The sequence below is a fragment of the Mesocricetus auratus genome, unplaced genomic scaffold (assembly GCF_017639785.1).
Source record: "Mesocricetus auratus isolate SY011 unplaced genomic scaffold, BCM_Maur_2.0 Super-Scaffold_15014, whole genome shotgun sequence".
NCBI lineage: Eukaryota > Metazoa > Chordata > Mammalia > Rodentia > Cricetidae > Mesocricetus > Mesocricetus auratus.
Genome location: NW_024429186.1, coordinates 62152400 through 62177462, shown reverse-complemented (window position 1 = coordinate 62177462; position 25063 = coordinate 62152400). Strand labels below are relative to the sequence as shown.

The following is a 25063-nucleotide window of genomic DNA, read 5'->3' as shown; positions in this document are numbered from 1 at the left end:
AGCCCTGGGTACCATGCTAGGGGAGCACCGTTTTGAGAGAACTCACTGCAGAGAGAAATGGGCACGAGAGCACAGAGGTCTATGGCACAGAACATAGCTGGCATGAAGATCTGAGCTGATGGCTACAGTCTCCAGGACCAGCCCACCCCAGGCAGATTATAATGGCAACTAGGCTTATCCAAAGAATTGTAGACTTCTGTGCTTCGTCATGAAGCTACAATCCTGTAGGGCCAGAAGCCTGTGCAGGTCATCTTACAGTGACTCACCAGCCAAGGCAAGAATGGGTCTCTTTTGTGATGTTTTAGAGAATAAAAAAGGTAAATATCTTGATATACGGACTGGATGTCCTTGTCCCACTGAATCCTCCTTTAAGGCTTGGTTCTCAGCCTGTAGGTCACAACCCACTGAATCCTCCTTTAAGGCTTGGTTCTTAGCCTGTAGGTCACAACCCTTTCACAGGGGTCACCTAAGACCATCAGAAAATACAGATATTTACATTCTATTTCATAACAGTAGAAAAACTACAGTTATGAAGTAGCAACAAAATTAATTGTATGGCTGGGGTCACTGCAGCATGAAGAACTGTATTAAAGGGTTACATTATTAGGAAGGTTGAGAACCACTGATTTAAGGTACTCTCAGATATTAGGCCCAAGGGAGGCTTAAAGGTTCAGTGATAGAAAATAGCAAGTCACACACAGTAGCTACAGAAGACTGTCAATGTTTAACCAGAAGGTTCTGGAACCAACCTGGACCAGACTACAGGGCTAGAGGCAGGGCCTTCTGACCTGCTGTCATGCTGCCCAGTGTCACACCACATACTGTGAGCTCCCAGCATTCCCTCCTTCAGAGGACTACAAAGTCTCTTTGCAACAGGGGAGTAAGTGAATTCCTTTAACAATTTGCCTCTTATGCTAGTCAGTCTTGGACAGCTGTCAACAGGAAGCCCCAAGTCATCAAGTATTAAAATCTGTTGTCACAAAGGGACCTGTCACCTAAACTTCTACAAAGGACCTGTGAGAATTTTTGTTATTATTGCCAGAGAACACTGACAAGTGTTTGGAAAAGATGGGGAGACCTCTGAGAAAAGAACCCATTTCTATTGAATATGATCTTTGCTTGTTTACTTGAGGCAAAGTCGGAATGAAATGGTTCTTTTATTAGCTTGAGAAATACCAGTTGTAGACTGTCCCTTGTGACTGGTCTTAAGGCAACTCAATACTACTGTCTGTGATAATGGTGACACATTTTTTGTTTGTATATATACACATGTGTTACACATGATATATGTATATGTGTGTTTGCGTATATATGTGCTCAGGAGATCTTGTCCCTTTACCCTTCTCCGGGGGACCATGTATGTCTCTCTTAGGGTTCTCCTTGTTTCCTACCTTCTCTGATGGTGTGAATTGTAGGCTGGCAATCCTTTGCTCTATGTCTAAAAATCCATATATGAGTGAGTACATACCATGTTTGTCTTTTTGTGACTGGGTTACCTCACTCAGGATGGTTTCTTCTAGTTCTATCCATTTGCCTGCAAATTTAGGCCCTGCTCCATATTATATGACAGACTTTGAAGATTCCCCCATGGAGGACCTCACCCTCCCTGGGGAGCAGAATGGGGATGGGATAGGAGGTTGGTGGGGGGCAGGGGAGGAGATGAAGGGAGGGAACTGTGATTAACATTTAAAACAAGCTTGTTTCTAATTTAAATAATTAAAAAGGGGAAAAAGATATACTTATGTATTGTTAACTCTCATGGAGCCTTACCCATCAGCAACAAACATTTACAAGATCCATGGAGGACTATAGGCTTTCTCTGATGAGCTATTTGTGATTTGATCTTTTTAAATCTGGTCTTCAGTTGTGTACTCTTCCAGCTGTCCTCTGCAGAGGGGAGGTAGTCAGGGCACCTCCTTTGCTCTCAAATGAGAAGATGGACAAGGGAAAAGATCCTGGAAGGAAGGAAAAGTCTCCATACATGCTTGAGCCTCCTAGCCATTGCTGACATCCTCGTGGGACTCTCAGCACAGCTCTTGGAGGGCCTGGGCTTGACTGAAGTCCAGGGTCCCAGCCTAGCTGCTCTGGGGTTTTCACTGAAGAGAAAGTCGACTTGGAGAGGTTTCTGGAGACTTGAGGGAAAGGCTGAAAGCAGCAGGTTTGCCTCGCCACTGAAACTGTAGAGAAGCACCTTGCATTCTTGAGAGAACAGGGAACTATGAAGGCAGTTAAATATCCAGAAAGGGGATTGGGATACAGCTCTGAGGCAAACACATTGCATGGTCTCAGACAAGTTACTTTGACCTCTGTTCCTCATTTTTCTAGAAGCTGTGTTAGAACTGGTTAGCTTTGCACAGTGCCTTGAGATCCATGGAGGAAAAGTAGTGTGGAATGCGGTTTGTGTTCTCTCGTCATTCTTGTTTTTGAAAAGAAAGAAGGGAGAACCTGTTTTTTAAACCAGTCTTTTAAAACCCACAATACGTGAGTAGAGAAAGAGAAAATAGTGCACGTATGTTATCACCCACCATGGGCTGCCTGTGCCTATTGTTCTGCTATCTGCGGCCTCCCTTACAGGTGTTGTGTAATTGTGCAGGGCTGCTGATGTCACTTCTGAGGGTTTGCTTCTGGTGGCTTCTGTTCATGCCTTATTGTAACACTGCCATACTAAGTCTCCCAAACTTCCGACATTTGACCTTGGACCAGAGAGGGGCAGCCATTGGCTGAGGCAGACCATCAACACAACCTACCCTTACACTCACTTCTTAACAGTTTCTCCCTTTTTGTTTGTTCGTTTATTTTTTTCTTCAAAACAAAATTTTCCAAGTTCTGTGTGTTTACTTATAAATAAACAACTCAGCTGCATTTCCGTCCTTTGTGTCAACATGAAAATCCCCTGGTTCCATGTTTAGCTTGAATAATTACCAAACTGTTTGTAATTAGAATGTGAGGATGTGACCTCACAGCATTTTTTTTCATTTCCTTTCTCTGTGTTTAATACATTTCAGAAGCTGAAAATACCAAATCTCTGTCCTTTTTTTTTTTTTTGATGCTTATCGGTAGTGGAAACGTTGCAAACAATCAGCCCAATACCTATGCTTTGTTCATTTATTGCCTTCTCTGAAGATAAATTGACTGTACTCAACTCTCTTCAGCATTTTTCTCCACCTAGATATTATTGCCTTGTGCAGCCACCCCAAGGTGACTGTTATCACTTAATTAAATCCTTGCACGCTGGGAAGAAAAAACAACATTGTCCCTTCATAACCCCAAGGAGCCTATTTTTAAGCCACTAAGCCTTTTCCCTGTTTTATTAACTTATTCCTAGCTACAACAAGACATACTTTTGTTGATGAGCTAAAGGTTGTATTAGCTTTTTATTTTCTGGGTAAACTTATCTATTCTCTGGGAAGAAGGAAAAAAAACGGAAGAACATTACCAGAGAAGGGGAAAAACAGGGTCTCCTCAACCTCCCCCATTCTAGTAAAGATCTCTGTAAACACTGCCCTGGAAACTAGAGGCAGGGGGATTCGGGACAGGGAATGAGAAAATAAAATGTAAACATAAAATAGGAACAGGACTAAAAGTAAAATGGCATTCAGGTCTACTGGGGGATGCCACTCTCAGGCTAAGGAAACCGGACTCGAAGAACCCCGTGTTTGAAGAGGGCTGATGCCGGCCGGGTACTGCTCTCTGCTGCTGCCTCGTGTGACATCTTGTTATTAACCTCTTGTTTCATGTGTTTATTTTCCCAGTAAGATTTTTTCCCCTCTATCTCCTGGTGTCACTTGTCAAGTAGTTCTAGACTCATTGTTTCAAGGCATAGAAAGAAACCTGTTGAGGTGTGGTTAGCTTGCTCTCTCTTATGTCCATGTGTCTCTCTCTGCTTCTCTCTGTCTCTGTCTCTGTCTCTGTCTCTGTCTCTCCCCCCCCTCTCTGTGTGAGACTCTCTCTCTCTGCACATAAGCAATAGGTATACACAGTCTTACCTGCCACTTCTAAGTACAGTCATGATTTTCAAAGCCCACTGACTGCAAAGGAAGCTATTTTTGTTCATGCATAGTAAACAACATACCTTTTTAGTTTTGTTTCTGGTCCATTAAATCATGGGCCAGAGAATGGGTTTGTCACTTTCTAAAATTTGGACCCAAGCAAGCATATGTGTTTATTCATGATGTTAAATCATTTTACCACATGCTGTGTTCACCCACAGAGTAAACGCTGCTTAAAGCTGTAATACTGGCAAGAGCCCCTGATGCTGTGACAGGCGGGGGTTGGCTAGAGACCTGGTTCTTAAATAGTTGGATAATTAAGATATCTGAACCATCACTGATCACTGCCCACAACTTAAACTTCCTAGCTTCGCACACAGAATGCAACACACATGTAAGCCAGCTCAGCCCCTGCCATGTTGCAGGGGACCTTCAGAGGAGCCACACCCCTGTCTCTGCAGTGGAGGAAACAGAGCATCCTCTCAAAATTTGCAAATTTGTATGGTGATTCCTGGTGGATTTATGGAGAAAGGAGCCATCTGTACCGCTTCCAGAAGCTTTATCTCACTGGGTTCCCATTGGAAGTACCAAAAATCTCTGTAACTGACCTTCCTAGATTCTAGCTGTGTCTGTGGTATGTTCCCACGTGCAGCAGAGGAAGCCTGTGCATGGTCCATGTGTGTCTGCCCACTCCCTGGAGCAGATGGTCATGTTCTTCCTCTGTGGGTTCACTTCTTTCCCTTCGTAATTGTAGGGTGAGCACCCTATGCAGGGGTGTAGAGCCCCGCCCAGGCAGTGCTCCGGAGCCATGTCAACTTGACTTTCATCCTAACTTGAGCTCACCTCAAGAGTCAGCTTGGTGCTGTGATGAAGTCAGGAGTCATCTGTACAGAAGTGTACCTGCCTAAGCTGGACCTTAGCCAGAACCCGGGATTCTTTTCCTGACCACTCCAGAACACATAGTGCCATCCAGTATGTTGTTGTGTGGTGTGTGTCCCTTTCTGTCTCTGTTTATCTCTTTTATGTGTGTGTGTGTGTGTGTGTGTGTGTGCACGCACACACAAGCACATGCACGTGGACACACACAAGTCAATGAGGGTCATCCATCAGCCATCTTTGCCATCGATGTGCACTTCACCTTAAATGTATAATCTAGAGGAAAGTGACCCAGCATCCTGTCTCTGCTGTCACCAGTCCTCACTGTCCTGCATGGAGTGGCCTGTCCTCCCACCACTCCACCATATTTGCCTGTTAGAAACAATCTGTGAGGACTCAACTCAGCCCAGGCTCCTAGGGTAAATAATCCAGCCCACTTAACTGTTCCCTAAAACATTTATTATTCGGGTGCCTAAATTGCTTTTTTTCAAGCTCTTTTCTGAACCTTTCTAAGTTCTTCTCCCCCAGAACTGAATTTATTTAAGATTTCAAACCATGCAGAAGAAAACAGAAAGATTAACTTGAGTCTAAAACCCAATGCTCCCACTTGGGGACACTAAGTGCAAAGGGTTGTGTTGATCAGCTGGCCCATGTATACAGAGAAGGGTGTGGTGTATACATACATGAACATGCAGGCGTGTGGGTGTGTGCATTGAGGGAAAGAAGCATCAGCCTTCTTCAGAGCCACAGAGCGCAAGGCATGCCCCCTTCAGCATGAGTGTCTCTTCTCAAGGTCAGCAGAGATGAGGCCTGAGAGAGACTTCAGGACTCAGGCAGACTTGTCACAGGATGAAAGGCTTGCACACCTGACATTTTCTGCTCTGTCTGCTCACCTTTGCAGACCTGCCCTCCTGTCCCCGCAATGATGTACACACAGCCAGAGCCACACAAGGGGTCAGGGTTGCCAAGGTGAAGCTTGCTGACTCAAAATAACCTCCTCAAGTGCTAGTTGCCTCCCTCTGTCCTCAAGGCTTGGCCACAGTCACCTCTCCAGCCCACCTACTTTCAATTTGACTTGCAGATGGGGGAGAGACAACACCACAGAATTAGCATAAAGCGATTACATTACTGATTAAAGGCATTTCCAATACTATCTTTACTGTCTTAATATCCAGGAAGTTTTTGCCTTTTCTCAAAAGTCTTTCAGGATTTTTTAAAAATAGACTGTTACACCTTAGTCTCAATAACTATTCCAATGCAACTAACTATTCTGAGATGATTAGATGTCCGCTTCTAAGATCTTTGTGACATAGTCAATGGTTTTCTGTGTTTCTTCTAATATTGTTCCTTGCATACACGTCATGTAGATTGAAGGGAGGAAAGTTGCCTAGGAATTGACCTTTGTAAATAGTTGTACCCGAGGATAAAAACACAGTCAGCAGGTTATGTTCTATCACAGAATGCCTCGAATCACACGTCACATATAGCAATCCTGCTACTTTGTCTAGGTCAGCTGAAGTCCCAGTACAGCAGGCTGGTAACCCTCTGCTTGTCCCCGACCTGCTGTGGGCATCACCCTGAGTCTGGGTGTCTGCCCTGTGCACTCCGTAACATAGATATACAAACACATAACCTGTATCTCTTTGATGGGGCAGGGGGGGCAGTCCAAGCTAGTGGCCCTAGGTGGAGGCCCTGCACTGTCACCTACTCTGTACTTGGTTTAGGTGAAAGTGCAGGCAGGGAAATAGGAAGTACAGACTGAGTCTCGATTGTTAGAATTCCAGCTCAGGCTTATATGTGAGTCTGAAGGTCATAGTTTCTTTTTAATTACCACTAAATTTAATTACCATGAATCACTGTCTCTTGGAAAAAGCATATTCTCATTTCAAACTTGAGTGTGAACCTTGTTCACCTTTGGCCCCACAGGTTCCCCAGCTTCCCCCAAGGAACTAAGCAGACATCTCTCTGTTATCCCAGATCTAGGAGCACCCCTCCCCCATTCCAGAATCTGACTGGGGGTACTTTGTCAGAGTTGCAACGTCCATGTTGAGGACTAGAGGGTGGAGTTGAGGGAGGCCACCCGGTAGTGCAGATCTGTGATTCACAAACCCCAACCCCTGACAAGATGTGCTGGGGACTTGTGAGGAAAGAAAGCAAGTCCCTCCCTGGTGAACTACAGTGGGCTCCTCTCAGAGCTCACAGTCAAGGACCCTGTCACCAGGAGGAGCTTGTCTTTCGAATGTATCTCTCCATTCTTTGTGCCTCTCTTTTGGGGGGTTCCTAGAAGGCTGATTCTGGAAGTAGTGTCCTTCTCATAACCACTTACTCAGCCAGGAGTCTGTCCCTAACCCTCTCTTTCCTAGTGACTCACTTGGTCTGCCTTCCTGCCCCTCACAGGAACCCTGGCAGCACTAAGTATATACGTGAAGCACCGGTTGTGTTTGACACAGCTCAGTAGCTTACTGTCAAAAGTGCTGCTCAGCCTAGCTAAACAGTCAGTTAAAGGAGGGAAACAAAATCTCAGCACTAACCCTGATATTGGCTGCTTAGCTTTGTACCCATAATTCTCTACTGCAGGTCCCGCTAAGCAAAGCTAAGAACTGAGTTCCCAAAGAAAAAAGCCTTTCAGACGACCTGACTGGGACAGGAATGCTTAGCACAGTGACTTCCTGTCATCTCTCAGCATATGCACATTATGACTGCTTTGTTCCATCTGTTGAGGAGCCCAAGACAGGAGGAAGACCCTTTGGGAAGACATTGCTCCTTGGCTATGGAGAGGGGTTCATTATGACTTGCTGAGCCTGTGCGACCATCTGAACCCATTGCACAACTGAGTACAGAGCAGTGATGGTCATCAGTTCCCTGCTTCACCAGCTCAAATGCAATAGAAGATGGTTGTAAACACAATGCATTGTGCCTGCTAGTTTAGTTAAAGGCAAAATAATCTTGACCGGCACTGATGACAAGGGCCTTTCGTGACCAGAAAGAACTAGGAGAACGATAAAAATCTGATGGAGAGGGAGAGCAAATATCTCAGGCAAGTACAGTGAGTGGAAGGAGCATGCAGAAAATGATAAATCATAAGGTTGTATTTGTAAAACCCTTAATATATTTTTTATTTGTTTCAGAATAAAAGTCTTCCATTAAGGCTCAGAGGCCAATTTAATTCTTTAGGGGCTCAATCCTTTAGGAGCAGTCACCCTGAAGCCCGTGAAGCATTTAAATAGAAATTAGAGTAGGTCATCCTAATACTAAGGAGAAGCCCCCAAGCAAGACAATAAAACAAATCCCACATGTTGGAATAGGTCAATGCTAGAATGAGAAAATTTCATTGGAGGCTCAGACTCCATCCCCAAGATGCAGCCATCTCCAATCACAGGAGCATTATGCAGAGCCAAAGTTTTTCTTAGTGTTCAGAAACATCACACACCCAAGAGTCAGGCTAAGAACATAGTCAGACTTGAATCCCTGGCTAGGGTTCATGGGCAAACTCAACCTGAGCAGGACATCTAATAACATCAGCTGTGAAATGTGGTCCATACCATTGTCTGTGAAGTTCAGGCATTCTTGCAACATCAGCCCCAATGTCACTGAATGGATTAATGAAAATTGCAGATAGAATAATGAAAAGAGGGGAAAAAGAAAGGAAATAAAGAGAGGGGTCTGAAATGAGGGCATAAGGTAATACTAATGCCACTGATTCCCAAGCCTTGCCTGGATTGCTAGAGATGGCTCCCCCAACATTGTACTTTTCTCCCTGCTTTCAAACATGTCTTGAGGGAGAAACTGGGGTTTATCTAGGGTCTGTGTGATGGGTAACGAGCAATTATCATGGGAATATCCCCTTTTTTGATGACTAAGACTTCCTTAAAAATGCTCTGCAGTCTTGTGTGAGAGACTGGGGAGGAGGATATTTTCTTCATTGTGAGTAATGTGATCATCTTGACACCTTATGACTCTAGACAGCTAAGATAAATACTATTCTATTAATGAAAATAAGTAGTAGTTCCTGAGCCCAGCACTTAAAAAACTAGGCTGAGGGCCAAGTGAAAAATCAGACTTTGGATTAATCAATATGCTCTGTCCCTCCCTCTCACTATTGTTGGTGAGGCAACTGTCATGGCTGAAGGAATTCTTGGTAAATATGGCTAAGGCCACAACAAATTCTTTAGATTAAACACACTTGTGGTAAATTTAAAAGTCATTGAGAGGTTGAGTGCCATTCGTCAGATTTGTTGAATTGTAGACTGTGTCCATTTTCAAATTACTTTTGTTCTAAAGATCTAGCTAATTAAGACAAAAGACAGTGTAAATGGACCTCTGTGCCATTAGAATAGGGCTAATCCTATTGATTTGAAGTTTCTAAAGCCAACTGAAGATTTCTTTTGGAATGACTTTAGATCATTATACTTGAATGGATGGAAGATATCAATATACTGAACCCCTTCTACAATGTTAGGGCCATCATGTGTCTTGAGGAAATCACATGGTCCTGAGTACTGAAAACATGTTACCAATTACTCAAATGCGTTCAGTGCCAAAGGCTCTGTAGCAAAATTAGCTATATGACTCTGCTCAGCCAAATAGCCTGGGACAAAGGCACGGTGACACATTCCTGCCCAGCACTTCTGTGTTTGTCAGCAGCAGAGACAAGGAATGCAATCCTGCGCGTGTTACCTACCAGTGACCGTGTTGAAGAATTTAGGCGAGGGGAGTAATAACAGATAGATCTCACTTCAGCGCATCAGGATGTGTGGGAAGAACTGCCTTCCCACAGCTGCCCTTGATCCCTCCACCCTGGGAAGATGTTCTGGGGATGTTACCAGCTCTTAGAAGTGACCATCTGTGGTTAGTATTAAAGTATCTCAAATTTTAGAAAACAAACCCATTTCTGAAAGTTTTGACCACTTGATAATGGGTCCTTTGACACCAAGGATCTGTTACTCTACGAATATCTTCAAGACAATATGGAATGTGTTTTGAAATTTTAAAGAGAATTAGACTATCATTCTTAAGGGAAAAATAACGATCTTGATGATTATTTAATATGCCTGCCAAGTACTCAAAATGACAGTGTGGCTGTCATTTTCACTGCCTGATACATCGAGGCAGAAGGGCATGGTGGCGGGGAGGACCAGTACATGTGATGACTGCAGATATGTAATCTTTAAATCTAGAAGCATGTACTTTTACTCTTCACACGATAGAAAAAAGAAAAAGTTTGGAAAACATACATGTTTACTTTGATTTAGGTATCACCCAATGTATAGATATAATGAAACATCACAGGGTGATAAGGATCTAGAACAAAGTCTTATGATTTTATATATTAACTAAAAACTTAAATCAGAATTTTAAATTCCATCAAGGTTTTCGCTTAAAGCATTGTTTGAACCTTGAAATTCACGAATTAAATGGCCAGACCTCTTTCAGCAGTGGCATTGAATTCCTCAGGGGAATTGGGAGAGGAGATAATCTTTTTCTGTGTGTGTGTGTGTGTGTGTGTGTTATAAAATAAGCAAACAAACAAGAGGCCCCCTTTATGAAGTTGGTGAAAAGTGCTAGAGTTTATTCTTCTACTGTACCAATCCCTTCACTCACCCCATATCCAGGCTCAATGCTCCCACTCTGACCCCGAGGGGACCACAGAAGCAGGAAGGGTCCACACAGTGGCTCGCCACTGTTCTGAGAGCTATAAACATACCAGTTCTTTGATGCACACCTAACCGACTTCATACTAGCAAATGTCACCGGCCAAATTGTGCATCTTCAAAGGATGACATCTAGAGAGACCCTAATGAAGAATGCGTGTGGCATTAGTTGGCATGGTTTGAGAATGGTGAAGTAGATGATCCCCCTAACAGCTTTGTACCCTCTGTATGTTAAATGATTAGGTATGCAAGATAAAACAAGAAGCGCTGCCTCAGAGCCCTGGCAGGGACAGCAATCTAGGAACAAGCAGCAGAGGCGGTGCTGTCAACCTAGGCTCAGCCACTAGCTGTGAAATGAAAGCAGGGGTCAGCCAGGCAGCAGAGAGCCAAAGCGAGTGGGAAACCGAGTTGTTTAGCCTGAGCTCATTCAGGGCCAGGCCCCAATTCCATCAGAATAATTGATTTTCCCATAAATGTGAGTCTCTGTTTCATATGGAGCTAAAATCTGGAGCTAGTGCAGTGAAGCAACTCAGCCTCTGAACATTCGGAATGCACAGAAAGAAAATAGAAAGATTTCAGTGTTATAGAATGTGGGGCCCAGAAGAGCTGCAAGTACTCATGGGAGATTTCAGCCACAATTCGGAGCTTTGTGGATTTCAGGAACGAAACGCTAGTTTCTATTATTGGTCCATCATATTTATGGCCTTATGTGGGTCTACTAAAAATTAATTATTAATTAGTTGGGTGATTTGTAAAACAGATAGCAGAGAGCTCAGTTGTAATGGTTTACTGAAATGAGCCTTGGAGGTTTCCATGGCAGAGGCATTAGCCCCAACGAGTTTCGAAACTACATTTGTAACAATCAAGTTTCTTTCGGTGCAAATTTTTTAATGCCTTTTCCCTAGAGATACAAATACAATGTTCCTAGAAATGAAACTCGTGTGAATGCAGCAGATTAATATCCGAGGTTTCTAAATGGTCTTTAAGATGCTAAATTCCTTACAGGGTTCTTTAATCATTGTTACTACTCCTGACACAAACTTCTTACCTCAAGGAATACATGTACAAGCATTTATTATTTTCTCTTCAAAGCCTGACTTATAAAGTCACCCTCTTCCCATTGTATAGATTCGGCTCATGGTGGGCCATAGCAGGGACATCTATGTGGCCTACCTGACACTTCCAGGTGTACATCACTATAAACTAAATTTCTGTGAAGTGTATCTTATGTACACGTTGACTTCCATATAAAATGACATAGGTATTCCCGGAGAGGAGAATTAAAGCAAACTCCTAAGTTGGAGCGCAAAACCCTGGGACAGGGAACCCGGGTCCCTGTTTGAGCCAAGCTATGTGTGACCACGTCTTGTTGCAGCTTTCTGTTGGGAGGTGCTGTCACCCCATGAGTCTTTATTAACTGGACTTTCCTAACCATACCTCACCTCTGGCCTATTTTTGCAAGGTGCTGATATTCCCCCAACTCTCGTGTGTTTTGACTGTACGTTTAAAAGATTTGTAATCAGTCCTGCCTTTTCCCAGCGGAAGCCATGTAGAGATGGGAACGTGAGTGACAGCACTTGGGTCCCCCTGTGGATTCGGGGTATTTTAAACTAGAAGCTCCCCTTGGCCTTGGGGCTTTTGTTTTGCAGAGTTAATTTCTTAAGTTTTACTCACCTTCTCAGTCACAGGTTCCAAAGATGACTTTTAAGATTGAGTTGAGCCTTTGGGAAACCTATGCTGTGTGGGCCTGCTGTAAGACAAGCCGTCAACAGGTCTATGTAATTGGCCTAACATTTTTTCCATAGCCAACACTGAGTGAACTGCGTGTTGCTCACTGCACCGTGTCCTCTAGTAACAAATGTAACGCATAGGTGTTAGTAATCGTTTATTGTATGTGTATATAATATCAATAACCCACATCGAAAATCCTTTATAGGAATATACAGGATGCCAAATAACATTTGGTATTTGTGTTTCTGTTGCGTTTCAGTGCCAACAACTTAAAAGACACCTGGCGCTCTATTTGTGACCAAGTGCCATGTGTTTCGCCAAAGCAGAGCAGTGACGTCTTTGCGGACCAGAGTAATGTACTTTGTGTTATTTCTGCGAAAGCAGGATTCCTCCCCTAACTTGAAAGAGAGCTCTGAATTCCCAGGGAGTGATGCAAGAGGGGGATTCAGGCCCTGCACTCTGAGGGGGTATCTTTGCATTAATTAACACTTCACAAGAGCAACAAGGAGACTTGGTGAGGTACCAAGTAACAAGCAGTAACCCTCCTCGTGATGCACATTGTTGAGCAATGCGGGATCCCTAGTTCCTGAGGACAAGCCACAGTGTGGGGTTCACACACCATTCCTGGGGTCTAAGAGATAGGTTCAGCTCCCTCAAAATGCCATACACTGACAGCATGCCCAGGCCTGTGGTCCATTTAGTTATACGTTGATGAAGATGTCCACCCCTTCCAGGCCTGGATGTCAGGCTTGAACTCACATCCCAGAAACAGCTCTTCGATACACAGCTCCCATAAAGTTTGAATGAGCTCAGCCAAAGCCCAGTCCCCTTGCTCAGAGGCTAGATCTGTGTTCTTTTTGTGTCATAGCCTTGCTCCAGCCCATCTTCCCCTTGTATGCTAACCCATGCCCTCTAGAAACTAAAGAGTCTCTGTATTTTCTCATCTGAAGAGTTTAGATTCAAATGGGTGCAAGAGAGGTATTTCAAGGTGTCGTGGTTTGTCATTTTTGAATCCATTTGCAGTGACAAGTCAAATCTGACCTAACTAAACTCAGTTTCATGCCGTGATGGGGAGACGTGGCCTTTGGGCACAGGGCAATACGCATGCTGTTGCCTCAGTGATGCAGGGGAGAGGAGGCGCTCAGGAGAAACCTGGCGCTTTTGTGTGTGCTTTCTCCTTTGTTTTGAGAAGATACTCTTGCCTGAGATTCCCACTTCTGAAAATACAGCTTTTATTTGTGCACAGAACTCTGTGGTTGAAGGTCAGACTATAGGGTCTAACTAGGGGGTTTCCTTCGTCCCTGTAAACAGTTACAATTGGGGCCTTTGGGCCCTGTCCAGGCTCTCTGGAGTTGGGAGCCTATGTGTGTGTGGGAGCCTTTAGCATCACCCCCCAAACAACCACGGGCCTTGCAGCATTTTCAGGCATTTTTATCAAAGTGCAATTGTATCCAAAAGCAACCAAACCCTTAAATTTTTTTTTTCTCTCTGACTCTTTTAAATGTTGTCAAAACAGAGAAAAAGATAGATATTAGAGGACAGTCCTCTCTCTACAAGTCAAGCTTCCCCTGCAGTGTTAAGAACAGATCTGCGAATCCCTGATACCATCCCATTGTTCAGTTCCTAGTCCATCTGCCATGGAGACCATCCTGTCACCAGCAAAGTCCCTGGTCTCATTCATGAAAATGCTCTAGCGTCTAGAAGGCATGGGAGTCGAAGTCACGTGCGCTCTAGTCTAACCTGAGTCATGTCAGAGGAGAAGCTGGGTTTGGAGGGGACATTTCAGCAGGCGGGGATCATGCTGCACATGGGTACTTTGTTTCAAATCTGAGTCGGATCAGTACAGCATCACAGATGCCTGGCACATGGGACAGAGAACACGTGTGTGCATTTAAATCATGGGGAGCTCACTTTTTTACTGATGTAATTGTGAAATATGTTATTTTTGCATTCGTAATGAGGGGGCAGAACAGATGGTGAAGGTTTACTTTAAAATAATCTGTCATTAAAATATCCTGGCTTACTGGGAAGTCTTCTCTAACTGGAGTCAGGTCATAGAGAAGGAGTGAAGGGTGAATTTTTCCCCTTCAGCACCAGCATGTGGAAAAGGAGGCACTAATTTCACGGTGGTAATAGACATGTGAATTGCCCCTGTGATGGTATCCTAGTAAGATTTCACTCTGAGAAATGTGGCTGTGGTGGAATGTGCCTTCAAAGCAAAGCAGAGACAAAACTCTGACAAATATAAATCCATTTAGCACAATGCATTAAACATTAGTAGCCCTCCATTGTGAAGCTGCAGTTAGTTCCCTACACTGTAAGGAACTAACCTCATCACTTGATAAACACTGCGAGGCACATCCAGCTTTGGGGGTTAAGAAACAGAGCCATACACCGTCTGCATTATGCGATGTCGGGATATAAATTATAATTACAGGCACTATTATTCCAAGACAGTGTCGCCTCTGACTTCTGCTTCTGTGCCTCACTCCTGGTTGTCTGCCTCACAGACTCACTGGGATGTGACAAAGGAATCTCCTATCGGCCCCGTCTGCATGGCCAGGAACTGTTTTCAGTAATAAGAAAACTGTCCTGATAAATCAGGTACTTGCATATCTTTAGGATGCCGTTTTTACTGTTGCTCCTAAGGTGGTGTTCTCTGGTCTGCCTTAAGGAAAGCAGCTAGATTTCAGCCTGGCTTTGCAGCAGATCTTCTGAGGAGGGATGAGTGTTAACATTTGTGTAGGTTCTTTTTCATCTTAATCCAACCTTAGTTAATAATCAGAAAATTCTACAGAGTGGGTAAGAAGATGTAATTAACCCTTTGACCCTGGAATCTTAATTGGCGCCTGTTGAAAACAGTGGGCAGTTAAAATTTTTTATTTTAGAAAGTGGCCTGTGGTGATTTAGCAGCATGGTATATAATGGCTGCCTCAACTCAAAATCTTTAAAAAAAAAACAGAACTTTCAGATTAATCATATTTGGTTTCCAAAACAACTGATTCTGTGTTTCCTTCCTCCTCCCGACTTTTGTAAATTGGGACATTGAAATTAAACAAATTCCATGCTCTTCTTCAAACATTTAAATAGTGGGGCATTTCTGATGAGGGGGCAGCCTTGAGGCAGAAGGAGCTAGCTCTTTGGCAGTCTGCTTCCCATCCCAGTTAATTTCCTGTTCAGTACCAAAAGGTAGTCAAGCCTGAGTTATGGCGGTCTATCTCAGACTATAGGTAGAGTTGACCAGAATGATTAAGCATAATGTAGAAATGTGGTTAATTAATCAGATTTTCAAAACTTTCCCCTGCTCCTAAGTGAGATGTTACTTTTTGTCATCTGCATGTGTGTGATATATATATGTATTGGGTATGTGTGTTCACCTGATCTGTGCATGGGTCATGTGTGTGAATGCAGGTGGAGCCTTGAAGTTGACTTTGGTATTTTCCTCAGTAGCTCTCCACCTTACAGGTGGAAGTAGGTTCGCTTGTGTAAGCCCAGGACTTGACAGTTCTAGATAATCTAGTCAGCCAACTTACACTAGCAATCTATTTCTATTTCTGCTTCCTGTGCTGAGATTATAGATGGGCACCCACGCCTACCTGATGCTTACACAGGTTTTGGGGATCTGAAATGCAGTCTCTATGTTCCTATGGCTAGCATTTCACCAGATGAGCCATCTCTGGTGCCCAATGTTATTTTTAACTGAGCTGAGTGTCTGTCTTTGTGCCATGTACACATTAACTCACTTTAACCTTATCAGGTCAAGAGATGTGCCAAAGCTTTTTTTTTTGCCATAGAGAGCTGGCCAATTATTGGATGGGTACTATTTCATCGTTCAGCCACCCTGTGGTACCCTCTCCTCCTATTGCAATGTAGTAAGTACACAGGTACTAGTGTTGAAAGACATACTTCTTTAACAGGAAAGGGGGTCAATGTGTCATTGACATCTCTTCAGGACAGACACTAGGTACACAAGGAAGACCCCTCCAAAAAAAACACTCAGAGCTGGATGTTGTAACAACATTGCTAAAATCCAAGCACTGAAAAGGCAGAGGCAGAAGGGTCTCTGATAGTGAAGCCAGTCTAGGCTACAGAGTAAGGCTGGGAACTCGAGTATATTTTTGTCTTTAACAAAACTCAAAAACAAGTCATGAAGAAACAGGAGGAGCAAGAGAGAAGGGGTGGGGGATCTACTTGGGACATGCACAGATGATACGAATCTGAGGCATCCGAATGTTCAAATACTCTAACAAACCCCTAAACAGGACTCTTGGGGAGAATAATTCCCATCCCTCTTAGCCATATGAAATGTGTGACATCAAGGGAGGAGCATTGAGCCAGGGGTAGAGCTGGGCTCAGTAAGCCTTCATAGAGCACTTACTCATGTCTGGAGGAAGTTACATGAGACACTGTCACCTGTTGAGAAATTCAGTCTGGCCATAAGCCAACCACTGTAGCCCCTCTAAAGTCATGGCAGCAAAAGACTTCATCCTAACGCAACAGCTAATAGCCTGTCTGACCTTCTCCAGCCAGATAGCCCCTAACCTGTGCTGCTTGGACAAAATATCAGAGACTAGATATTTCTCACATTGTTGAAGGCGAGAAACCCCGGGGTCAAGGGGATTGTATCTAGTCAGGGCCTTCATGAGGCATCAGCGCATCACAGAAGACAGAAAGCAAGAGAGCATTGGAGAGAGAGGACAGGGAAAGAAGGCTAAGCTCATCCTCAGGGGAAGCTGCTCCTAAGATGACTGGCCCACACCAGCAAGAGCAGTGCATTCATCAGGTCAGCTCTCTCGCCCTAACCACCCCCTGATGGTTGCACTGGAAAGTAAGTTTCTGTCTGGTGATCCTTGGGACACATTTTCAACCACAGAATCTGAAGACATAGATAACGTTTTCCCCAGTATTCAAGTAGATCTAACTTTATTGTTGAGATTTGCAAGAGTGCATATTTCTACTTTTATGACTTCGTTCCAACTTTCTGTATTCATAAAAGTATGTCATTAGTGTTTCCACATACGTTGTTCCAGATGAAGTTTCCTGAATTTGGAAATCGCAGCCTTTGTTAAGATCACTAACATTTAAACCTTCCTTCTGTGTGCGGACTTCCGCAGCTCACCTTGGTAAAGGTGAATAACGCAAAGCAAAAGCGGTGAGAACAGTGAAAGGGATGAAATGCATTTGATGACAAGAACTTGAAACAGACTATTCCCGTTGAGTGTTTAGCTGGATCCCATGATGGCGTCCATGGATGGTCAAACCAAACAAGAAATGCAGCCCTCATCAAGGACAGTTAGACTGGGGCTTCTAAGTGCCTGATGACACTGTTGACAACTTTCATTCTTTCCAGCTTTTGTTAGTTCTGTTTTGGTTCCCAAGGGCTACAGTAGAAACTCAGTCTGTCCCAGTGCAAGGCAGTTTGTGGTGCATGAGGTTCAGCCCTTACACGCTTACCCACGGTACACCAATTTTTCCTATTTTCCTTACCATGATTGGTGCCCAGTATATAGAAAGCATCCTTTATTAATTAATACATTATCAACATCCATATCAATCAAGTAATGATGTAGAAGCCTTCCCCTTTCATTTCATTAGTTTTCATCCCTTAGCAGAGGAGCTTGCTAATTTACTATCAGTTACCACTGAATCCCCCCAAATAAAGGCAATATCTCATCAAATCAACATGACCTTATGTTATACACACACAGAATGCATCTTGGCCAAAATGACAAAGGCATAAAGGACTCTGTGAAATAGAAAAGATCTTGAGGTCTTTAGCCCATTCATACATTCATACAAGGCAATGGAAATGAACTTAGGACTTTTATTACACAAGAAGAAAAAAATGGCTTCAATTCACTTTGTAGTTTTATTACTGTCTCTGTGTAAATGTATTAACATATTTATGTGTTTTTTTTTCTTACAGTCCCTGGATGGCTTCGTATTTGCACTAAATCAAGAAGGAAAATTTTTGTACATTTCTGAAACCGTCTCTATCTACCTTGGTCTTTCACAAGTAAGTTGAACAATTTAAATTCTTGGCACTGAATGCAAAGGCTCCTTCACTCTATTGTTTTTCCTTCTAAAAGAGATATTCTGTTTAGTGTGCATCATCTAATTTATTCTTTACAGGCCTCTACCGGAATCTTCTAAGTCAGAGAAGCCTGTCTGTGTTGGGCTTTCAGAATAAACTTGAGTTCCCTCCCCATCCCACCCCCAGGATCATTATTAATTTATTGAGAACAAATGAAGTTTCTCCCGTGGTTGTTTTGAACTTTGAAACCCCAGTGCCCGGTAGGAGAGGGACACACTAATAGTGCTTCCCTTGTGTCCTATTACTGGATGTTTATGGAGTGCCCCGTGCTATCCTGGGAGCTGACACAATGGCAGGAGTCATTTGGAGTCAAGAAATGCTGAGAGACACCATTAAAATGTGTTGCAGGGAGGGTTCCTGCCAGGAAAGGGTACTCTGCCTTGGCAAAAATCTGCCTGATACTGGAAGACAATTTTATAAAATAAAGATGCCTTTCATGGTTTGCCATTTAATTGTTCACATGTGTTAGTCGGGGGGTAAAAGAAGAAATTGCAGAGGCTTGGAGGATGAGGGACAGAGTCCTTGATTTTCTCCAGAAACACAAACACTTCAGTTCTATTACATTCTGAGGCTCAGGTTGCATCTACAGCTTACCAGCCTATCCTGAAATAAGGTCTTCCATTCTGCTAATTATCCAGATTTTTTTTGCCATGAAAGCACCCAACATCTGGGTATCTGTTCTGGTACAGGTGATTGGCTGAGTTTGACCCTTTTCGTGTGGTGACTGGGAAAGGGACATGCAGCCTCCACAGGAAGGTTTTGTCTGTGTGTGATGTTCTGCCAGGCTGGATAAGCTACCTTTCCTTCAACTGACTCCAGGCTAATGATGGAGATAAGCGTCTCTGGTCTTCTCATAAGCAGGCCCCACCCAGACTCAGAGCTTCTGAAGGTTGGCACAGCTCAAAGGACACATCCAGCTTGGCCGGAACCTTCTGGCTGTTAGCAGGCTTACTGGGAGACAGCTAAATCAAGGAAGACATTGGGAAATAATAGAGAGATTTGCTGTTGGAGGAGGGCTGGGGAAGGAGCAGAAGCCCTGCCAAATTTGATTATTTGCTGTTGAGATTCCAAATGGGGAATGCAATCATGAGCCCTTCCTTGGAGAACATGTGTGCTCTTGACTGTAGTGTGCCCACCAATTTCTTGTGGACTCTCATGAAATCAGGGGTCAGGAAGGACTGGTGTTAACTCAGTGTGCATTCTCTTATATGTCCCTGAGATCTCTCTTTTGTTATAGCCTCTGATAGGTTTTAAGCCTCATATTAATCTGTACAGAAATCTCCAATTCAAAACAGGGTGTTGCCCTGTATTGTTGACACAAGGTAGGGTTGGGAATCTACTGTTGTGATTTTTTGATGCCGTACTCTTGTTTTATGTGGGTATCCAGCAGAGTTTAATAAGCCAGTAAAGAAGAAGGGTGAATAATTAGTTTAAGCAGGTAAATGCTAATTAGGGAACCTCTGAAAAGCATCCATTATATACTAGCTGCAAACACATTTTACAGTCCTGGTTAGTGGTGTAGTCCAAATTCTGTCAAGGCAACTGCATTTTCTGTAATTGAGATGTGTATGTTTGCTTTGCATAACAGATGGCTCTGTATGCGTCGACTGATAGCTAGGAAAATAATAATTGCATTATTCTGGCCAAAAGAATATTAGCTCTTGGGTTTTGGCCATTTCAGGCAGTCCTCCTGCCAGCACAGCATATGCACATATATGGATTGGATTTTCAAGGAAATTGATGCGTCTGGAATAGTGTGGCCATCTGAAATATCATCTGTTCAAGGAAAATCTGGCTTTAACCCTGTGCTGAGCTCCCCTTTCTTTCTCCGCATCTCGGCTGCAGCTCCAAAGGCACTGTTTCCCTAAAATCAGAAGCAAATCATGGTGTTTTCTAAACCCGCCCTGTAAAACTGACCCGTGTCTGACACCTGCCCCGAGGCCGGCCACTCCTCTTCCTGTACGTTGGTTTCAGTGGGCACCAGGAGGCAGCAGGCTGACTTCCGGAGGTAGACCCAAGCCGTGACACGCCTGGCCATCTCCTCTGGGTGCTGCAGTGTGGGCAGCAACAGGCATGGGCAGGAAAAGGCTGCTAGACTGATGAATTTTGAAGCAATACATCACAACTAGATGAGGGTCAAATGGGGAAAAGTGAATTTTGCCATATCAACTTAGCTGGGTTTAGAACAGAAGTCTAAAGAAAAATTCCTGATTGACATTAAAATAACACTGCACATGTTTTAAGTGCATAACCCACAACAGGGAGGCCTCTGCTGAACTATGGGAAAGTTTTCAAAGCAGCCAGTTCTGCATTGAAACAGAGTCATAAAGGTCCCTAAGCCCTAACCCTTCCCAGGTGTCTTTAGGTCCCTCTTGCAGAATTGAGGTGCAGGGTACTCAAGGGTGGCACCCAAAGAAAATATGCTCTAAGCATTTGTTCTTTCAGCTTACATACCCCAAAGATACCCACACACCTATACAGAAACATTAGAAGCAACCAAGTTTTTGAAGCCAGGGTAGTTAACGTCTGAAAATCTAGACAAGGGGAAGGCATCCTTCCCTTTCCATATAGATTTGTTACAGTGTGTTCCTCAGGGAAATGGTGGTGGGCAGTTGAGCATGGTGGTGAGAACAACATGGCTGCATCTGCATTTTTAATCACGATATCCCTGCCTCCTCTTTACAATGGCTTGTGTTTACAAGAGAATTACGGGTGTCTTTTTTTCTTCACATGAGAAAGGCAAAGGCAGGGACTTCTAGTGAGCACTGTGGGACAGCCTGGGTACAGAAAGTGAAGCAGGCTTCCTTGTCAGTTATCTAGTTCTGAGCCTTCGGCATGTTGGCTAATCTATACAAAGTATTCTTGTAACTTTGTGATGATGGGACTGGCCTTGGCAGTAGTGGGGTGGCCTTGCCAGGTAGGTAGGTAGGTAGGTAGATAGATAGATGATAGATTGAGTGGAAGATTATAGATAGATAGATAGATAGATAGAGATAGATGATAGATTGATAGATGATTGATTGAAAGATGACATGATTAATACATGACAATAGATAGATGATGATAGATAGATGATCAATAGATAGGAGATAGATAGATAGATAGATAGATAGATAGACAGATAGGTAGACAGATAGGAGATAGATAGTGCTTAGCACCCAAGGTGTGACTTGCTTTCATGTAACAATGACTGCCAGTTATGAGATCGCCCCCTGAAGGCGGGGCCCCACCTAGCAATGCTCATTTTGGTTTGCATAGAGATTGAGTGCTGTGTGCCTGGCAATGCATCTCGAGCTGGTGGAGACAGCTCTGCCCCCTGCCCTAATGGAATTGGCAGGGCTGAAAATGAAGAAAGAAAACAGAATAGCTTCCCCAATGCAGAACATACAGCAATGCTGTGGAGTCAGATTTTATGAAGTTGCTTCCAAAACAGAAGGAATATTCTCACCAAAGAATCCAAAACAGCCATCACACGATAAACAGAAATCACTTCTAGTTGATACCAGACTTAAAGCTTGCAGAAATATTTATGTGTTGGCTATATATCTTCTATCAAAAAGAAGGTTTAAGATAAATATATACAATAAAAATAATGGCAAAATAGAATAAGGAAAAAAGGGAAATAGAACTGGATAGTCTGTTACCACAAGTGTGGAAAACCACAAATTTATGTTTTAAATGTCCCATGGAAGTGGTTAATAAAGTTTTAGTTTTAGCTATGTGCTTCCTGGCACCCAAAGCAAAAAAGGGAAATACAGTCAGCCATCACCAATAAGAAAATTATGTTTCTCAAAGAAAGTAAAGTTTTTTTTCAAGACTAATATCTGAAAGTGAATGCCACATAGGACTCTTTGTAGGCTCGTATAAGATTATGGCAAACCAGTTCACTTCCGATAGAGCTCGTATCTGCAGCAGAGCTATCCATGGCCAACACAGACACAATAGGCAGAGAACATAGGTCTCAGTGGACCAGGGGATAAAAGTGGACTCACAGCTTCTAAACACACCTTCTTATAAATGAGGTGGGAGATGCAGGTGTTAGCGTGGGCAAACGAAGTGTTTTCCCATTCACCAAATCCCGTGTACCACCAAATCCCGTGTACCACCAAATCCCGTGTATCACCAAATCCCATGTACCACCAAATCCTGTGTACCAGAAAGGGGGTATAGAGCAAACTAGAAATCTGAAAATGGGTGGTTCTTAAGGACTAGGACATCTCACCCACAAGCTGAAGGCTCCCCTGCAATAGACTCTGGCCACTCCCTTTTTCTTCCCATGCCCCACGCTCCTACAAGTCAGTTTCTGGCCATGGCCAGAAGGAAGCTCCAGACAGCTACAGATTGGCTGAGCCTAAGACAGCTTAGGGTAGAGTGGCCATGGGAATAAAACCTTAAAGAGGTGAAGGTGAAAACACATCAATGATTTTTTAACCCATGCAGATATATGTTTACCATAAATTCCTTTCCCCATCCTGCCGTTCATCTTATTTTAGATTCCTCTGCGTTTGTTGTATAGAATGGCAAATAAAATTATAGCTACAGCACACAAGTACAAGGTCAAATAAATGACAGAGCTCAGTCTATTTGTGCAGCTATTCTGAAAGGGAACCATGGTGCCAAGTGTGGTTTATTTGAATAATAAAGAAGAATTAGATTCCCCTGATAACTTGGCTGAGGGCCAATAAATCACTGGAGGTTAAAGAGGCTGCAACTGCCATGCTTTTCCAAGGCTCCAGCCCAAACTCTCCCCATGCTTTGATTCTCAGTGCAAATCAAGTTGGTGTTAGTGTGTGGTTGACACTCTCCTTGGGCTCCCAGGCTTCTAAGCTTAATCTCTCTCTCTCTCTCTCTCTCTCTCTCTCTCTCTCTCTCTCTCTCTCTCTCTCTCTCTCTCTCTCTCTCTGCGTGTGTGTGTGGTGTAAGCTTTCCTTAGAATTTATCACTTTTGTTTGGCATCAGCGTATCCTAGAGAGTGGAATGTAAAGACTGGAAAAGTAGGCTGATTTCAACCCAGCCCAGGGCTCACAAGGGTGGGGGACAAGTGCTTGCAGTTTTACAATTGGTGTCCTAAACCCATGCAGTATCCCATAACTGGTCCTCCTTAACTAAACGTGTACAAATGTAGCTTTATTTCTTCCCTTTAAAAGTCTTCAAAGCAGGAATACCCTAGTTTAAAAAGAAAAAAAAAGTAGTAAAAGGTACCATTTTTTCAGCTCCATGCCTCCCTTCCCACCACCAAGATGTCTGCATTCTCCTGTATGAATCATAAAAAGTTCATCACTTCTTCATGTAACAAAGAAAAATGCCCCTTTGAATGTGGGAGCTCTGAGGGTTTGGAGACTATTGAGCAAATATAAGTATCAAAATAATTCAGAAACAGTACAACGCGCAGTGGCACATTATCAATTTACAGCATTTAAATTGATAAATGCTGGTGATGACGGCCTACAAGGGCACTTTGAAAAGCAAAGAGCGACCTGGAGAAGAAATTGATTTTCCCCCCCGAAAATGACTGCATGATGCATCATTTGACCGCATGCTGTCCGAGTGCTTGACAGAGATAATCTCGCCAATCCCACGGGTGACCTTATCGTTCTCACCAGGGCAACTTTGTCTACGTTCTGACTTTGTGTATGTCAAGGTTCCTCCCGGCAGGATCCTTGGGGGGAAAAAGTTCCTCTGTTCGATCCAGATATTGAACTGCTGGCTCTCCCCTTTCCTCTCCACCCCACCCTCCCAAATAGGCAAGCACACCTCTTTATTTCCTCTGTAATTCTGAACAGCTGGCAGAGCCTGCAGCCAGCCAGGGCTACGCGTCTTTGTAGACTCCGTGACTGACTCTTGCTCTGGTGGTTCTTTGGTGATCATGGCCAAGATCTTTTTTATCAGGCACCTTCTAAAGATTCCCTAATGTTATGGAACACAGACCACCTGAGGCAGAATGGAAGAGGTTAACCCTTTATGTACAGGGCTTTTTTATTCCCTCTCTTCTGCAATTGTGACTCAGAAACATGAACCTATGCTAACTGGCAATGTTATTCAGTGATTGGGGGCGTTGGTCTTATAGCCTTAAAAGTCTGTAGCAGTGACGTACATGCCAGGTAACATTAGCCTTTGCCTTTGACTCCAAGTGGCAGTCTCTGGGCAGAGATTTTAGCAAGTGGTTTTCGGCAGTACCACTCATATCTGGAAAACATTTTTCATCCCTGAAATGAGCAGTTGACAATTCCCTAGCCTTCATTTCTTCTGTTGACATACATGGACGCATGCGTATGTGTGTTTATCAACGATCTTCCTGCCACACAGCTTGTCGTTGATAATTGCAATTCCTGATTAGCCATTTCTTGAAAGCGTCAACTCCCCTGCCTGGCTTGGCCCCCCAAGCTCCAGTCCCCACTGCCTCTGACACCCTCAGTTCACCATCCTCAACCCCTTTTACCTCCTTCTTTCATCCGCAACATTAATTCTGAGTGAACAAGACGTGCTTCCTTGCTTCTGACAAGATTTGCTGCAGTCTCATGCGACAAAAACCCAACACTCATTCCAGATTCAGAAAGTAGGATTTATAACAGCATTTTAATTTAATGTTGGATGTCGAACATATAAAGAGATCACAGTAGTACTAGAGCTGGAAATTGATGCCTTTTTTATTAGTGTCCTCTCAGAAGTGGGGGAGACGCTGTTTGTGCAGTGGAGCACAGAGCAGGCAGCCCAGTCAGATG

The 25063-nt window shown here is 43.6% G+C and overlaps 1 protein-coding gene across 9 annotated transcripts in view; it reads left to right on the top strand.

Moving 5' to 3' along the window:
* Nucleotides 1–25063, top strand: part of Npas3 (neuronal PAS domain protein 3) — a 790249-nt gene that overhangs the window by 541329 nt on the left and 223857 nt on the right. For all 9 annotated transcript variants that reach the window (XM_040743093.1, XM_040743094.1, XM_040743092.1 and 6 more), the window contains one exon: nucleotides 18174–18263. In XM_040743093.1, coding sequence (XP_040599027.1) covers nucleotides 18174–18263 — 90 coding nt within the window. The remainder of the gene's footprint in view (nucleotides 1–18173; nucleotides 18264–25063) is intronic.